Source organism: Salvia splendens, chromosome 9 (genome assembly GCF_004379255.2).
Source record: "Salvia splendens isolate huo1 chromosome 9, SspV2, whole genome shotgun sequence".
NCBI lineage: Eukaryota > Viridiplantae > Streptophyta > Magnoliopsida > Lamiales > Lamiaceae > Salvia > Salvia splendens.
This window is the reverse complement of record NC_056040.1, coordinates 10,954,449-10,971,849: the sequence shown is the minus strand read 5'-3', so window position 1 is coordinate 10,971,849 and position 17,401 is coordinate 10,954,449. Positions and strand designations below refer to the sequence as shown.

At 35.5% G+C, this 17,401-nt stretch overlaps 2 protein-coding genes and 1 pseudogene across 3 annotated transcripts; 2 read left to right on the top strand and 1 right to left on the bottom strand.

The window, feature by feature from the left end:
• Positions 1 to 2,652: 2,652 nt before the first annotated feature.
• On the bottom strand, positions 2,653 to 8,343 carry LOC121747777 (bHLH transcription factor RHL1-like). Its single transcript, XM_042141889.1, has 7 exons — positions 7,892 to 8,343; positions 7,714 to 7,806; positions 7,439 to 7,564; positions 7,178 to 7,243; positions 6,507 to 6,572; positions 6,337 to 6,405; positions 2,653 to 3,131 (listed from the first exon to the last, which is right to left on the bottom strand). The coding sequence occupies exons 1-7, from the start codon at positions 8,228 to 8,230 to the stop codon at positions 2,958 to 2,960; spliced, it is 933 nt and encodes a 310-aa protein (XP_041997823.1). The 5' UTR covers positions 8,231 to 8,343; the 3' UTR covers positions 2,653 to 2,957.
• Positions 8,344 to 9,420: 1,077 nt separating this feature from the next.
• On the top strand, positions 9,421 to 9,517 carry LOC121749915 (annotated as a pseudogene).
• Positions 9,518 to 11,386: 1,869 nt separating this feature from the next.
• Positions 11,387 to 15,245, top strand: LOC121747778 (mediator of RNA polymerase II transcription subunit 22a-like). Of its 2 annotated transcripts, XM_042141890.1 has the most exons (5): positions 11,391 to 11,743; positions 12,408 to 12,497; positions 13,201 to 13,395; positions 14,381 to 14,446; positions 14,819 to 15,245. In XM_042141890.1, the coding sequence occupies exons 3-5, from the start codon at positions 13,228 to 13,230 to the stop codon at positions 15,047 to 15,049; spliced, it is 465 nt and encodes a 154-aa protein (XP_041997824.1). In that variant the 5' UTR covers positions 11,391 to 11,743; positions 12,408 to 12,497; positions 13,201 to 13,227; the 3' UTR covers positions 15,050 to 15,245. The 2 variants fall into 2 exon arrangements, with proteins under 2 accessions (XP_041997825.1, XP_041997824.1); XM_042141891.1 differs by lacking the exon at positions 12,408 to 12,497 and having other exon boundaries at positions 11,387 to 11,743.
• Positions 15,246 to 17,401: the final 2,156 nt, after the last annotated feature.

Sequence of the window (17,401 nt, the reverse complement as noted above, 5' to 3'; positions counted from 1 at the left end):
TCAATTTCTTATTAAAACTCGTGACGTCTGAGACTATTTTTTTGGACGAAGGGCGTATATTAGGGGAATGTAGGGTCCACTAGTATATGGAGTAAAAGTTAGTGGAATATCGGCCCTACTTTTATACTCCTTCAGTCCCCCAAATATTGTCTCACTTTGACCCGGCACGGGTTTTAAGAAATGTAATGAAAAGTGGGTTGGAAAAGTTGGTGGAACATGGTCTTACTTTTATAGTATTTGTTTTATAATAAAATGTGAGTAGGAATGAGTTAGTCGAATATGAGGTCCACTGCCAAAATGGTAAAAAGTGAAATGAGACAAATTTTGTGGAAGGACGGAAATAGAAAAATTGGAAACTTTCAGGGATGGGGGGAGTAATCATGGGCGGACCCACAAGGAGAAAGGGTGGGGCTTTAGCCCTTAATGAATTTTTTTTAACATTTTTCTTTTATAAATTTTTATAATTTGTTCCTATTGTATACCTATATTTATATTAAAGCCCTTATTAATCATATAAATTACCTAAAAAATATTTTTAAACTATATTTTGAAAATATAGCCCTTATTAATGTTCATTTCTGCGTCCGCCCCTGGGAGTAATAAAATTTGAGTGAGAATGAGCTAGTGGAATGTATGGTCCACTATAAAAAATAGTAAAAGTAAAAGGTGACAAATTTTTAGTAACAAACAAAAATAGAAATAAGTAACAAATTTTTAGGGAGATAGTAATATACTTGTTTGGAAATTGTTGAACTCTAATAAGTGCATTGTAATGGATATATACAAAATTGCCTATATTTTATTGGTGAAGTCTGAGATACCCCCGTCCATGAAATGTTGTCCAGTTTTGCCATTTTGGTCCGTCCGTGAAAAGTTGTCCACTTTATTTTTTTCTATTTTTGGTAAATGGACTCCACTTTCCACCAACTCTTTACACTCACATTCTATTACAAAACTAATATATAAATGTGAGATCCTCATTGCACTAACTTTTTCAACTCACTTTTCTTCATATTTCTTAAAGCCTGTACCAAGTCAAACTTAGACAATATTTCATGGATGGAGGGAGTATATGCTTAGAGTAATTGATTTATGACAATTTTTATGAAATTAACAATAATGTCACTCATCCTACATATGATGATTGAAGAAAGTGGAAAGCTATACATAAGTATTGCTCAATTTTAATTAGTGTGAGGTCTTTTGGAGAGATCCAAAAACAATCTAACAAATGGTATCAAAGCTGAAGTGAATTGGGCAGGTCTTGGATGACCCATGTTCGAGTTGGGCCCAAATGAATCAAGTTCGAGTTAAGTCCGTAATGGAAATAAACAGAATGTATAATATTTTATGGATGGCCTGAAATGGCAAATGTAGACACCATTTGATGGGTGGAGTGAGTTTTTTTATGGACGATTGTACTCCATTTTGTTATCAAGAGCATCTGGCCGTGAGTGATTGGAAGTTTTAGTTATAATGAAGAAGTAATAATAGCATTGGAGATTCTACTACTTACTAATGTTGTACTATATAATAATTTATCTAAATTTTACAATCTATTGTTTTACTATTATTACGTTATATTTTTTAAACATTATAGTATGTTAAAGTGTGATTGTTTTTCTTTGTATTTTTCTGTCTTTGACTAAGTGATACATTTCTTTTTTTGGTATGAGATTTTATTATTGGAGTGAAGAGAATAAACTTTGAGAAATAATAAATTATAGAGAAAATAAGTAAGAGAAAGAATGCCAAAAAAGGAAATGGACCATCCACCTTAAGATGTCCTAAAAATGAATATGAATTAGAAAGAATAGTGTATCTTATTATATACTCATGTTTCAAATTTTCAATTAATTTTCTGAAAAGTTATTTAAGCCATGCATTGTATGGAATACTATACTATACTATACTAATATGATTTTAAACAATGCGACACCTACTTAAAATCGATTGGAATGTAACGAGGCAAATGTGGTCTCGACTCTCGGGCCAACTGGGCCGCACGACGGAATCCACCATGTATCACCAGAATTTTTATAGAGAGACGTTTTATGAGGAAGTTTGAAAGTTGGTGATTTTTACAGTATACTCTATTAAATTAAATACATAAAAGTTGGTTATTTTTTACGAGAGTGCTAAAATTAGGGGCGTTTTCTGGATTACGCTAAAAATGGAGACATGTAGCACTATTAGTCACTTTTTACTAATTAAAAGTTCACCTCATACTCATAAATCAGATTTCAGTCATTGAATTGTGTATCCAAACATTTTTATATAAAATGCTGAAAACTAGATGTATTTGAAGTTAGAAATATTTTTAAACAAAATACAAGATGGTGAAGCATAGATAAAACACAGAAAAAGTGGGATTTAATTTCGTTCTAGTGCGGTCTGATAATTTTTTATAGTCGACGTGATCATGTGAGTTACACAAGATGGAATTATTAGCCAAAAAATAAACCAAAAATTGTTACTAGGAATTAGAAAAGTCAATGAGATTGAAAGACATAAATAATACTCCAAAAAAGATTTAAAAAGGCATATATTTGGATGAGTACGACATCGATAGATTTTTATATAATGTGGGCTGCCACCATGTTCCGTCTATGAAAATGGCCCATCACACTCTGTAGTGTGAATTACACTCGATTTAGCTAATTCAAAGAAGGATATATATATTAACTTCAAACAATTACATATATTAAAGAAATTATATTTGAGTTAAAATGTCACGGTTCGTTAGCATATTTTGAAATTTAGTCCAACCCAAAACATATACTAACTAATCTTTAATGAAGTTAGGCTTCAAAGGGAAGTAATAGAAGAAATAAAAATACGATAGCAGTGGCGAAACAAAAGTGCAGGAAAGTGAAGGAAAGTAGCATATTTGAGGCAAGTTCTCGTCCAGAAATGAGGGCGGAATGGTTTAGAGTCTGTGGCCTTGCCTCACCGTGTTAAGTAGAGGAGGAAATGGAGGTGGCAAGAGAAATGGGCATGAGGCAAAGACCCTTTCCTTGAAGATACTGCATGGCAGAACCCATGTCCTCCTCTAGAAGCTTCGCCACCTTCTGCTCTGCCGTCGCCATTCCTTCCTTTTCTGCCATGTCGCCTCCGTTATCCTTCTTTCCCTGCACTCATCACCACCCAACTTTTAGCGTGTCCATATTTCTAGGCAACTACTTTAATATCTATTACTCCTATGCTTATTGAGATATGTAGGTTAAATAGTATGATACACAAGCCTGTTGATGGGGTAATGATTCTGAGTGTTAGATTCATTGTAAAAATTAAAGAAAATAAAATTAGGATGTTTAACAAGTGGACCTAAGAGCATCCACATCGGCGATCACGGACGGAGGCGAGCACGGACCCGTCCGTCCGTGCCAACTAGCAGGCGATGTGGCGCGTTCTGATTGGCCAACGGCTTATCCGTTGGAATTTTTTTTTAAATCGAAAATAATACCAAAAAAAAAAAATCACAATCCCAAAAAAATGGCGGTTTTTTGCCCGTTTTTCTGTATTTTTTTACTTTTTTTCCCAAAATATCTATAAATACATACATTCATCATCCATTTTTCACATCAAATCATCTCTCATTCATATTTTTCATACAACTTATCTACACCTTCATCTCTCACTCAAAACCTCAAATGGATTTCACCCATCTCATTGCAGAAGCGGAGCTCGAAGAACAAGAATACTACGAACAACATCGTGCCGCTTATGAAGCATGTGTCGCAGCGAATACCCCGCTCCTCCTCCTCAACCAACTAGATCAACTCGCCGCTACATTCATCGTGACCGAGAGGGAGCCCTTGAAAGGCTCGTTGCCGACCATTTTTCCGACCAGCCGCGGTTTACGGAAGATTACTTTAGGCGTCGTTTTTGCATGTCAAAGCGCTTGTTTATGCGTATTGTCAACTCATTGCCCGCCCGTGTTGAATACTTCCAAATAGGTCCAAATGCAGCCGGTCGGCAAAGTCTTTCGGCGTTGCAGAAGTGTACGTGTGCCATCCGACAACTCGTTACTGGGCAAATGGCCGACCTCTTCGACGAGTATTTACATGTCGGTGAGTCCACTGGAATCATTTGTCTTAAAAATTTTTGCGAGGGCGTTCGTTCAACTTTCGATGATGAATTCCTTCGGGCACCCACCACCGATGATTGCCAACGGTTGCTTCGTCTTCACGAAACAGTCCATGGCTTTCCGGGTATGCTTGGCAGCATTGACTGCATGCATTGGAGGTGGAAGAATTGTCCGACTGCTTGGAGGGGGTAACACTTAAACGGCCACAAAGGCGGCGGCCCAACACTTATCCTTGAAGCGGTCGCCGACTACCGCCTATGGATTTGGCATGCATATTTCGGTGTTGCCGGATCCAGCAACGACTTGAACGTGCTCTATTCTTCACCCCTCTTCAATGATGTGTTGAATGGTGTAGCACCGGCGATCGACTTCACCGTCAACGGAAATGTATACCACATGGGTTACTATCTCGCCGATGTTATCTACCCAAGGTGGTCGACTTTCGTGAAGACGTTCAGCAACCCGCAAGACCCGAGACGGGTTCTTTTTGCGCAGCGTCAAGAGTCCGCGCGGAAAGACGTCGAAAGAGCCTTTGGGGTCCTTCAAGCCCGATTCAACATTATGAAGGCTCCGTCTCGGCTGTGGTACGTGAAAAATATCACCGACATCATGTACACGTGTATTTTACTACACAACATGATTATAACCGACGAAGGACCGAGGGCGGCTAGCTTTTACGACGAGGATGAAGCAGGAAGCTCAAGCGCGAGGTCTCCCCCACGCCGAGGTGTGCATACGACGGTGGGTGAGATGAACGAAATAAGGCACACAATGCGCGATACCCGAACCCACGTTGAGCTACAAGAAGACCTAATCAAACACATTTGGGCGAAATTCGGCCACGAGTAGTGATTTTTTTTATTTTAGAAGTTGAATTATGTATTTTTTATTGATTAGGAGTTTAATTATGTAATTTTTAATTTTTATGATTTTAATTATGTAATTTTTAATTTTTAATGTATTTTATAATATTATTCAAGGTATTTTAATGTATATTAATTTTGTGGAAATGTTTTTATTTAAATTGAATAATGGAATGGTGGGACTCTTGTGCTCGTCCTTGCGGAAGAGCACGGATGTGGGTGTTATGCTCTTGCCTAAGAGCAGGCAGAAAAATTGGGCCCGAGCCCATATCCGTGCTCGTTGGCAAGAGCACGAACGTGGATGCTCTAATATTTGGTGGAATTCATATGAGGTTTCGTGCAAATTCAGGATTTAAATACTTGAGTGAGCAAAAATAGGGAGTAATATTTGAAGATAAAATGGGGTCAGATTTGTCACTCCAAAGTGGGGAGAAAGGGGTTTTGGTATGAATAAAAAAGGAGTTTAAAGGAGGGGTGAGAATATGAGGTGGTATCTGAAAAGTGGCACGCGTGATACCTTTTGGTTTTGTTGTTTTCTGGTTCAAGATGGAAATGGAGATAATTGAAATTAATTTTAATACGTACGGACAACAACCACTCGTGGGGTTGGGTTTCTTTATCAATACATATTTTTTGAAAGGTAAATTAGTAAATAAGATGAATATGCAAGAGAAAGTATGGAAACACCTCCAAAGTAACACTCACTAGTCTTAATTGACCTTATAAATGTCTGTTACATCTAAACTAAAATATAGGTAGAAAGTAATAAAAGTAATTTCTGTGAATTATAAAACCTAGTACTAGCTTTTAGGAAATGTAATGATTTTATACTAAGCTTGTCATAATTTACAACAAAAGGAGTGAAAAACTTCATCAAAAGTTCTCCTTTTGTTCAACTAATCAAGTGTAAGAATACAGCGGACAAATACTACAATTTAAACATAAAAGTACTAATCATTTTATTAATGAGATTGTGTGCGGAATTTTTTCTTAACACGTGGGGTTTTCACTTCATAATTTTGGAAGATGAGGATTTTCAGATTTTCTATGGCTACATCTGCTTTTTTTTGCTTTTTATAATGCTCTTTTCCATTTTTCAAAAGATTACAACTTGTAGCCTAAGACACGCAACTTCTTTTCTTGTCATAGTTATTAATTACAATAACGCAATTTCATTTAATTCGTCCAACTCATGATAAAACTTTTAGCCTATATGACGACATATCTATTTAAATAAGTATATACTCCTACTTTTATTAAATAGCCCTTTCCCCATATTCTCCAGAATAAGACCATTCATTGCCTAATCACTTTTTCATTTCAATTAATTCATGTTTATCTCTAATTTGTATAGGCAAAATAAATGCAAGTATTTTACATTACCTGAGAGGATGCATCACCAATTAATGGGGCGACAGCTCCAACCCCGCCTAATCTGCTCGTACTCAGTACCTACACGTAATAACATTTGGTTAAATACATCTATATTAATTATAATAAAATACTCTTAATAAAAAAAGTAATTTGTAGATTGAGAGAGAGAGAAGAGGTACTTTGACTTGGAGGCGTAGAAATTTGACATAGTCGATGATCTCATCCAACATGGAGGCTTTGTCCGTCTGTCAACCAATAATGTAAAATTAATAAAGCTAATCTTTCAGTGTACCAAAGATTATCATCTCATAAATTATTCAAAAATCTTCCTACCCAATACTCCAAAGAATTTTTTATCCAATTAATAATTCCTTCCTCCCACATCCCGAGGCTTATTAAATCATAAGCCCCATCATTATTAAAGTGATTAATTATTAACAACTCTCCCTGAGTCAGCATCAGCTGATAATGATTTCCTCTGCCAAACACTTTCTCCAATCGACACGTGCCACATGTGACTTCTATGCTAATCATTCACAAAACAGCACGTGCCGCTGGATTGATTTAACCAGATTAGCGTCTTCTCGAGAGGAAAAAGAATTTTGAAAATTTAAAAAAAGGGTTCTTGTTAAAAGCTGTCAGCTTATCGCTCGCCACACGAAGTTTCTTCCACATACAGTAATATGGAGTAAAATATTTATTTACTTTTACATTTATTTATCTTAGTTACTCGATCAAAGTCCCTATAATGAATGGAATTCGAAAACTGAGTCGTGCAAGAAAAATAAAATCGAGAAAATATTTGGTTTCAAAATAAAAAAGAAAAATGATTGCGTGTTGAAAGTATTACCCGGTTAGCATTGGGTACAAGCTCCTGTAAAGCCTTCATTCTCTCCGCAATTCGCTCCCTCCTCAACTGCCCATATTTGGTTTCACCGGAAAGCAGGAAAAATCAAAACCAAATATTCGCTCAACAAATACCAGAACACATTTAATAATTTAATTCACTAATAATCACCATCAATTATAAATTTTTTATTATAATAACGACAATAATAATAATCCAAAGGAAAATGATTTTTTTTTTAAAGTACCTACAACAAACACTCACCCTTTCGGCTATACTGTGAGGGTCGGTGGCCTGCCCTCGCCTGGCCCTCACCCGCTGCCGAGGCTGCCCAATCGCCGACGGTTGGCTTGGCGCCGCCGCCGACGCCGAGGCACCAAAACTATCAGCCTGTAATAACTCCACGTTAGTAATTTATATTAGTAGAGGGGGGAAAATAGGATCTGAGAAAATGATAAAATTGGATTGGATTAGATCAGTTGCCAATTTTGCATAATTATTGAGAAGAGGAGACTGCAAAAGGAAATTGTAGGCCAAACCTGAGAGTAAGTGAAATGCTGATCCTGATTTGTTGTTTGACCTAGGGAGCCAGTATAGCCATTGAAGAGAGCTTGAATGGAGGCTTCATTTTCCTGCATCAATTAATAAATTAATCAGCATCAGTTTTGTCAACGACGTGTATATTTCATAGATAATTAAAAAAAACAGAAAGCCGACCGCGATATCAGGCTTGAAGGAGGGGCCGTCAACGACGTCGTCGCGATCGCCTCGGGGAAGGGGGAAGAAGCCGTTGCCAGCTTCCGCGGGGGAGCGGAGATCGTTGGCGTCGGCGAGGCTGCGGGAGAGGAGTAACTGCTGCTGGAGCATCATCGCTCTAGCGGCAGCGCTGCTGATCTGGTGATGCTGGTCGTCGGCCCAGGGGAAGGCGGGGGCGGGGGAATTCATGGATAGCACTTGCTGGAGGAAGTCGTCATGCGACGGGGGCGGATCGAATTGGGAGTCATCGTGGAGAGATGACATTTGTTGCTGGTTCAAGAGTGAGTTTAGGTTGTTCATGGCCGGTGTAGGAAGTCAATCGGCGGAATCTCAGTGGGGATTGTAGTTGGTGAGAGAGGAGAGAGTGAGCAGAGTATCAAGTTTGGGGTTTGGGAATTCGGGAATGTTTTGTTTTTGTGCTAAAATGAGCTCATACCAACTGGTGTTGGGTGGCCCGATTTGAAATCAAACTGGGCCTAACAAATTTATAGAGTATATTCACGGCCCGTTTACTTGTTGGCCAATTAATTGTGAACGTTTAGGAAAACGATATTCAATATAAAACAATTTTATATATTCATTTATCAAAATTTATTATATCTCCACAAAAAATAATCAAACAACCAATTTTCTTCTTTAGTACAGGGGCACATAAATCATCACTTGTAAGGACGATTATAAAAAGAATTGTTTAAACTATATTCATGTATGTATAATTTAGCTCATGGATAAGGGCTTTTGTATAAGTATTTACAAAAAATTGATATAAATTAAAAAAAATATTAAAAAAAATCATATTTATTAGAGGCTTAAGCCCCTAGTCCTTCCTATGTGTGTCCACCCATTCCTTAGTATGTGCACGACCACGCAGGCGAGAGGCTGCCGCATTGTCTGTGAGGTGTGGGCTTTTTCATAACTCAACAATAATCAAACAATCAATTATCTTCTTAGTACTATACCAAGATTTATTTAATGTCATGAAGTGATAAAACATGTACTCCACTGTATTTAAATTCGTTCATCATCAATAACCAGGTACAATATGACCAGTTATTATCTAGATCTTATTAAGATATTATAAGAATTAATGCTATATACTAACGAGGATATTAATTTCATGTTAATGTGTTGTCTAAAACGCTATCATGAATAATGATAATAATATATCTTTTTATTGAATGTATAATTAGATACCGTATATTACAAACACATACACTAGATGAATCAATCACAACATTAGGTGGCTCTCAGATTAGTGTATAATGCATACTTAAAAATATTGAATTTAAAAGAATTTACGTGTATAAGTTGGGCTGAAATCGAGCAATAATTATGCGGACATGATACAAATTTCGGATTAGAATTAAGTTTGATGGGCCAAGAGTTAACTCAGAGCCTAATACACGAGTGGCATAACTTCCATTTTTCCCACATCGAATTCTCATAAGTTTCCACAGAGGTTTATATTTGGAAAAGCAGCAAGAAGCATCGTCTATTTTGGGACATTTGATCAAATTGGAATGTTAGAAAATTAGCGACCTCTTCACAAGAATGACACACATAAATTGAAAAATGGTTTGAATTTTTTTTATAATTATTTTCAGATTTATTTTTTTGCCCTAAGATTAAAATCTGTAAAAAACAATCACAACAGTTACAACAAGTTTAGCATTTTCCCCATATTTTATCGGAAGGGATCCCCTCATTCATTATACAATACATTTCTTAATACACTATAAAAAAGTTGACAATTAGATCTCGAAAAGTTATTTCCAAAATCTCCCCAACCCAAGTAAAGAAATTAAAAGTTTATACCAAATATAAAAAGCGCTTAGTTAAATCAATTTCAGATAATTATGCTCAAATTTAATAGAATAAAATAAATAATGCCAAATTTACTATCTTGGATTTTGTATTTTTATCCTAATACTATTTCAGTTAATTATGTTCAATTTTAATAAAAAAAAAGAATGGGGAAAGTTTTAAAAAATCACCCCAAAATGCAAATATTCATGATCTAAATGCAAGACTTATGATTAACTTGCTTATTTATTTATTCACGTTTTTTAAACACTTTTCATTCTATACAATTGTAAAATATATATTTGCATATTAAAGTATTTTATATAGTACGTACTATAATTCAACTTTAGTAATTATTTTCTTATTAATATTTTTTAATTGATGTTTTCAACCATTTAGGAATTAGTGTGAAAATTTACTTTTCATTATTTTACGTAATCCTTGACTTATAAATGGAGTTCCTATTTTCATAATTGAATTATATATTATTGTTGAGTATTTTGCACACCTTTATATCCTTTTAGATACTTATAGTAGTACTAGTATTAGTATAAAATCCAATTATAAATATAAAAATTCTATATATAAGTGAAATTACCTATAATAATTAATTATGGCCATTCTTCCTAAAAGAAAAGAATTAAGTAAAAATAATTATAATTAAATTATAACACTAAATCTAGCTAGGTCGTCTGAAACCATTAATCATATTAATAAGAAAACGATTATCTCCAATTATGGCCATTCTTCCTAAAAGAAAAGAATTAAGTAAAAATAATTATAATTAAATTATAACACTAAATCTAGCTAGGTCGTCTGAAACCATTAATCATATTAATAAGAAAACGATTATTGGAGATAGGGTATATAAAAAGTCCAATTACACAAATTTCTTTAATAATGTATTTTAGAATTTAAAAGAATATGGATTTAATAAGATGTAAATAAAGAAAAAAAACCTTGCGTTTAGTTCATGAATTTTAGAAAATGAGATGTCTGTGGTGTTTTTCAAGATACAATACAAAAAATATTTATACTTTTAAATTGATATAGAGCAATTCGAGGAGATAAATTTTAAAAGGAAAGAAGATTAGTGAATTAAATATATTGAAAATAACTTTTTTTTTCTATAGAATGAGATCCACTTGTCAATTTTTTTATAGTGTATTAGAAAATGTATTATATAATGTATGAGGTGATCCCTTCTGATATTTTAGAATCCTAATGGTATCCGGGGTTTCAACTTTGTGTTTCTTCGAACATGTAAAATTCTGTGTTACGTGAGCAAGCGACAATAGAAAAAGAATTATATTCATTAAATGCTTAAATCCAATGCCATCGTAAAGATTTGGTGCAACGGCCCGAACTTTTATAAAATTAAATTAATTAAAATGCAATAGCACTAAAGGATTAAATTAGAAGTCTTATGCTTAAAAATTTGTGTGTCGGGTAAGTAAAAATTTTAAAAATTTGTTTATATTAATTTTATTGAATGCAATATCTAAGTTGTAGGTGTAGGATTTTTAAAATAGAAAATGAAATAAAATAGAAAATGAAATAAAGATGAAGAAAAGAGAAGAGAAGGTGAATTTGAGCGACACAGCATTACGCATTCACACAAATCCGGATTTGGATCCCCTGCAGTGCTGTGCACAGACAGGGGAATAAAATTTTTTTTTTTTTTATTATTAAAATTTTTTTTTGTGTGTGCACAGCAGGGGATCCACCCCCAATCCGCAAATCCTATTAACTCACACACACAAGCGCGCACACACACACACAAGCACACAGATATCCCTCCGCCGGTGTCGCCGAGCCTCCGGCGACTACTGCCCTCCGTCAAACGTGGTGCCCCTCCTCATCTCCCTCTCTGTCTTAGACACATCATTCTCTCTACACACCCACGCACGTTTTCGTCTCTATGTGCAGCGGCTGTCCAGCCGATTCCGACGCCACCTTCGCCGGCTTCTGGAAACTCCAGGCCACACTCTAGACTTGTCTCCTCTTTGTGTAAGCAAGTCCCTTGCACCTCTAATTTGTCCAATTTCTTCTTCAAGTTAAAGCTAGGGTTCTTAATGTAATTTTTCCCCAAATTAGAATTTAAGCTAATTAAGTGGAATACTAAGTTGTTAATAGCTAATTCATTTCTTAAATATAGTTGGAGAAGTGAATTAGAAGGAAATTTTATCTTGATGTGTGAATGTAGGGAAAGCCTAGAATTCTTCTTTTTAGTTTGGGAATTTGTTATGCTTCTTGGATTGGCTTTAAAATTTTATTTTAAGCATAATTTACACCTTAATAAAGCGGAAATGTGTGTTCTTGGCATGGGAAAGTTTGGGACAGCCTATACACAACATAGAATTTTGAGGATTTTTACATATTTTTTATTAAAGACGTTCACAATAAGTTAGATATGCATATTTGGGATTATATTATAAATGTTTGGACTAAGGTTGATGGATGAAATTGAGTCTTTATGCTAGATTATGGTAGTTAGTTTAGACCACAAGTTCATAACATTTTAGTTATAATTTGGTTTGGAATTTTGAACAAGGATAAGATTTTGCAATAAACTATGTATGTTAGTAGCTAAAAGAAACCAAAAAGGGAATATGATTTATGTTTAAGTACTTTTATGTTGGTGTTGATGCATGGAATTTATATATGTGAAAAGGTAATCTTGCCGTGAGGGGTAACACGAGCAAGGAGAAGGGCAGGAATAAAGGGATTTCAGTGTCAGCCTTTTTGACCAGTTGACCTTGAGGTAGTATATTCTACATTAGGTTTGAATTCCTGAATAAGTCTACGTGATTGCATATAGAATATTGTGTGCTAATCAGAGATATAATATGTGATTTGAATATGCTGCTTATGACATGAACTATGTGAATTTTGGATATGTGATGGTACTAAAAGAGTTGGAATTTATTCCTGTTATTTGATACGATGTTCTGTGAAATGAGTTATTATCAGACTAGCTCTTTTTGTTGTACAGCTGCTCAAGTTGGGTCACAAGCCAACCTTTTGTGTTTTGGGTACTTTTTTAATATGCTAGTTGTGGCATGTATAGGAATTGTAATTAATTGGGATGTTTCAGTTATTTCATACACTCTTGCTAAACATGTATATTTTGTAAATAGTTCTTGTTGTATAATTATATATAGACTTTTGGAAACAGGTTTATGGTCTAAATATAGACATTATGTAGCAGATTTTCCGTTTTCCAAGTAAAGGAAAATTAAATATTTTTATTTTTAAAAAGATAAAGAACCTAGGATTTTCTGTTAATTTGAGATTTGTACCAAAGTGTGATATCACTTATTCGATTATTAAATTAATCAGGCAAGGGTGTTATATTCAGGTTTTGTATTTTTGTGCTTCTATAAAAATTTGATGGGTGTTGGGCTAGTACTTGTCTATTGAATCGTTTATGCATCCAATGATGTGATTCTGGTTTGCTTGTACAGATTAATTGCATGTTTTAGTTGTTGAAAATGAACAAAGGAGGAGGGGGGATGGTAGGTGGAGCTGGCGGCGTTGCTGGGCCGACTGCTGCTGCCGCAGCTGCAGCGGCGCAGAAGCAGAAAACCCTTTTGCAAAGGGTAGATACAGATGTTGGAGGTCTCATCGATAATTTTGGATTCCTGGTTAATGTAGCTCGGGTATGCTTAGTCTAATAACTCATGGATATGTCTGTGTTTGTAAGCTTTTTTCTTTGCCATAGGAAAATAACATATTTCAACTCCGAATTCAGATTCATTTTGTATGTTTATCCTTCTAAGCTTTTTGCAGCTTCATGTATCCAATATATCCCTTTGTAGAGAGTCAGGATCATTTAAGTAGTGAAACAGTGAGCAGAAATTTGATTCTAGATGCTAGACTTAGATTAATTTGCTTTCCATCCGAAATGCTGATGATCCCTAAAGTATTTTATGAACCAGATGGACAGTAATGATAATTGACTGGTGTATCGCTGCAGAGTTGATTGTTGTTATTATTGTTATTGACGTTGAAGATATCGTGTCTGGTAAACTTGATGCACCGCCTTGATATTTGGATAAACAGTATGATCATTTACTGGTGTATCACTGCCAATTTAGCTGGTCTACTTGAGGGCTCAGGTTCTTACACCTATTAGTGTTTTCTTCCTATCAATGTAGGTAACCAATTTGCTATGGAATGTCTTCAATAAATGGATTGGTACAGTTGGTAGATCTTCTGTAACACATATCTAGTTTATGGGGAATCATTCATTTTTCTTTTTACCATTTCAATAAAAAAATCAAGTTTAATGTGTTGATGAGTAATGAACCAGTAAATAGACAAAAAAATTGGGAGAAGTTAAACTCCTGCCCTGGAAAGAAAATATACAAAGATGTAGGAACCTTTTATTCTGTTTAAAGAAAATGGATATATGGTTTTGCAACTATTATTAAGATCCTTACATACACTTTAATAAGAGGTTATGTGGTCCACTAACTCCATGACTTTGTTCTTTCACACTTTACTTTACCTTACCCCTTTTATAAGTCTTTTTAGAATTTTGCCATGCCTCTTGCTCAAATACATTTGAAATTTGAGAATTTGATTTAGCTACAAATTAGCTTTTGCGATGAATGCACATGTGATGGAAATCATACACTTCAGGTCAATGATCCACCAGTGCGAAACTCCCAAGAATCTTTCATGATGGAGATGCGCGCTGCCAGAATGGTAAGAGATATTGTTAGAACCACTTCCCTTATAACCTCAGTGATGTAGATTTCTTCTTTCCATTGTTCTTCTACTTAAAATGCTAGAGCATGCCAACTGGTACGAGCACCATGACTCTTTGTGAACTGAAATTTTTAAGAAATGCTGCAACTGTAGTGCTGTGATACGCAGTAGCAACATGCCAAAACCCAAATGAACAAGATTTTCCAGGCACTGATATTCTTTACAGTATATTTATTCGGTCATTTTTTAGTTCTTCCATAACACGTCATTAAGTATACAGTGCCATATTGAATAGTTATATCAATTTCTCACCCTTTTTTCTCTCTTCCGCTTGCTCTATGCTTGACTAATTGGGGACACAAATGTCAGGTTCAAGCTGCTGATTCTCTGCTGAAGCTGGTGTCCGAGCTGAAACAGACAGCAGTTTTCTCCGGGTTTGCGTCTCTTAACGATCACGTAGACCAAAGAACTGATGAGTTCAATAAGCTGACGGAAGATACAAATAGCATATTGACTAGAATTGGAGAAGAGACAGCTGCTAGCCTGAAGGAGCTCGAGCACCATTACTATTCTTCCACGATTAGGACGCCTCAACCTTGAAACAAGTACGCGAATTGTCAGTTGTATGAGAATTTGGCTGTAGCATTTTTATTGATTCGTAGCATTAATTTTGGTGCAAGTGCAAGGGCTTAATTTTTATGCATGTGAAGATGCAGTGATATGATATTTGTCTATAACCTTTACATGTGCGATTTTCATACTCATATATTCAAGCATATATTATTAATTGTCTGAATTTCATTCTAAAATATGTTTTCAGTTAAGAGTTCTTTTATTCATATGAACATTCTTTTCTGTCAGTACATGGAGAAATAAAAGTGCATACTTATTTGTTTTGTAACAAATAAGTGGAAATTAGTAAGTGGAAACGACGAGACAGAGATCGTCATTTCCGATTTCCAGTTGTTCTTGATGAATTATCCTTGCCGATTCAACGAGTGAGACCAGGCACTGCCCTCTCACCTCAATCGTCACCAGCGGCCCGATTTCTCCGATTTCGCTCGGAATCTCTTCCAGATTGGGGCAATAGCTCAACACTAAATTTTGAAGCTTAGGGAAATGTTCGCTCGATTTCACCTTCCATTCAGAGATGCTTATTCTATCCAATTTCAAGAATCTAAGTTGCTGGAATTCACCATCTCTCGTCTCCCATGCTTGGGCCCACCATTGCCCAAGATCGCAATTTGAGAACTTCTAGCTGTTTAAGTTTCCAACTATCGGCATCTTCTCACTTGAAAACTTGGAACCGTGTAGGCTCAGCTTCCTGATGTTGGAGGGGAACTCAAATTCCTTCATATTAGGCCAGAATCTCACCGTGAGCGAGTCGAGGTGTGCGAGGAAGCGGAGATCGAAATGCGTACCAGCATTTGAGTCTGCGGAGATGGGGTGAACTCTTGAGCATCTCTTGGTGCTCGAACCTGCTGATCCGTACACACGACAGGGATTCTATATTGTTCCTCTCGGAGCTACTGCAGTGTTTGTCGTATATTGCTTCGGTGTTGACGTGGATGCATCTCAACTTGAGCATCTTCATCACTGCGGGAGGAAGGTGCACCTCCTCCTGTGTCTCCAGATTGGTAAGCCTGCCTATAGATGGCGGCAAGTAAGTGATAACCAGGTATCTCAAGTTCACTAGATACTGCACTCCCATCAACTATATTGGCCTATAACAATAGTAGAAACTCAACACTCGGAGTGATCTCATGTCATGAACATAGAACGTCGAGATTAAACCGCGTCCATGGAAAGACCGTACGTGTTGGCAATAGTAGGACGTCGACGAGTGTTGGAGCGCTTTAAGACGGTAGCCTCTCTCGCTTATTAAGTTATCACTGATGAGAAAAAAAATAAGGCTTATATACAACATAAGCACTGCAAAATTAGTTTTAAATGCATAACGCATAACTATAATACATAGGTAACACATTGTATTATATGCAAAATTAGTTATTAATGGAGAACGCAGAACTATAACACATAGGTAATTGTTTGTAGTACTAAAAATAAACAAATAATGAACTACTATGCGTTATGTTCAAAGTTGTGCATATAGATGAAGAGACTTACTTGCTCTTAACGGATTTCAATAAGTTATGCTGTGCAGATCTTCTGAAGCACAAGTCGCGCCAGATCAAATTAAGTGTTATGATTTTTAAAAATTGGATGCTCCCTTAATCATCCAGATCTGCTGACCCAGATTCAATTTTTTTTATTCTTATTTTCTCAACCTATCTACTGTTAGTAGCATTTCCAGTTTCCTTATACATTCATATATTCTATGCTTCATTGTACATAACTTATGGCATTATTTTGTATTTCAAATTTTACAAAGTTGATTCAAAGCTTCAAAGCTTATGATAAAAATTTTGGCCAAAAGATATGGCCAAAGCTCATCCCGTGGAACGAAGAAGATTGAAGACTTGGAAATGGATTTACATTGTTAATTTGTTATAATATGTTGTAAATTAATTACATATCATGAAACTTTATTTTTTATTATGTTTTGGTGGATGTTATTTATGTTACTATGATTTTTTGTGTTATTTTCGATTTTAGGTTTTTAGGCTTTTTAAAATTGCACAAAATTTCGGGTTTTCGGTTTTTTAAGTTCGATTTTAGGTTTTGTCTGTTTTCGGTTTCGGTTCGGTTTTGATTTTAGCCTAAATTCGATTTTTCGGTTTCGGTTCGATTTGGGTGAAAAACCGAACCGAAACCCGAATCCACACCCCTAATACTAACATTCGATAGTTAAGCTGGGTGACTATAAGACTTGTTATTTTTGTAAGTCTTTATGCGTGTAGCTCTAATTCGGTCATTACAGCATTAAGATAATTATTAAGAAAATACTAAATGAAAAATTACATCATCAAATATCTCATAGTTAGGTGATAT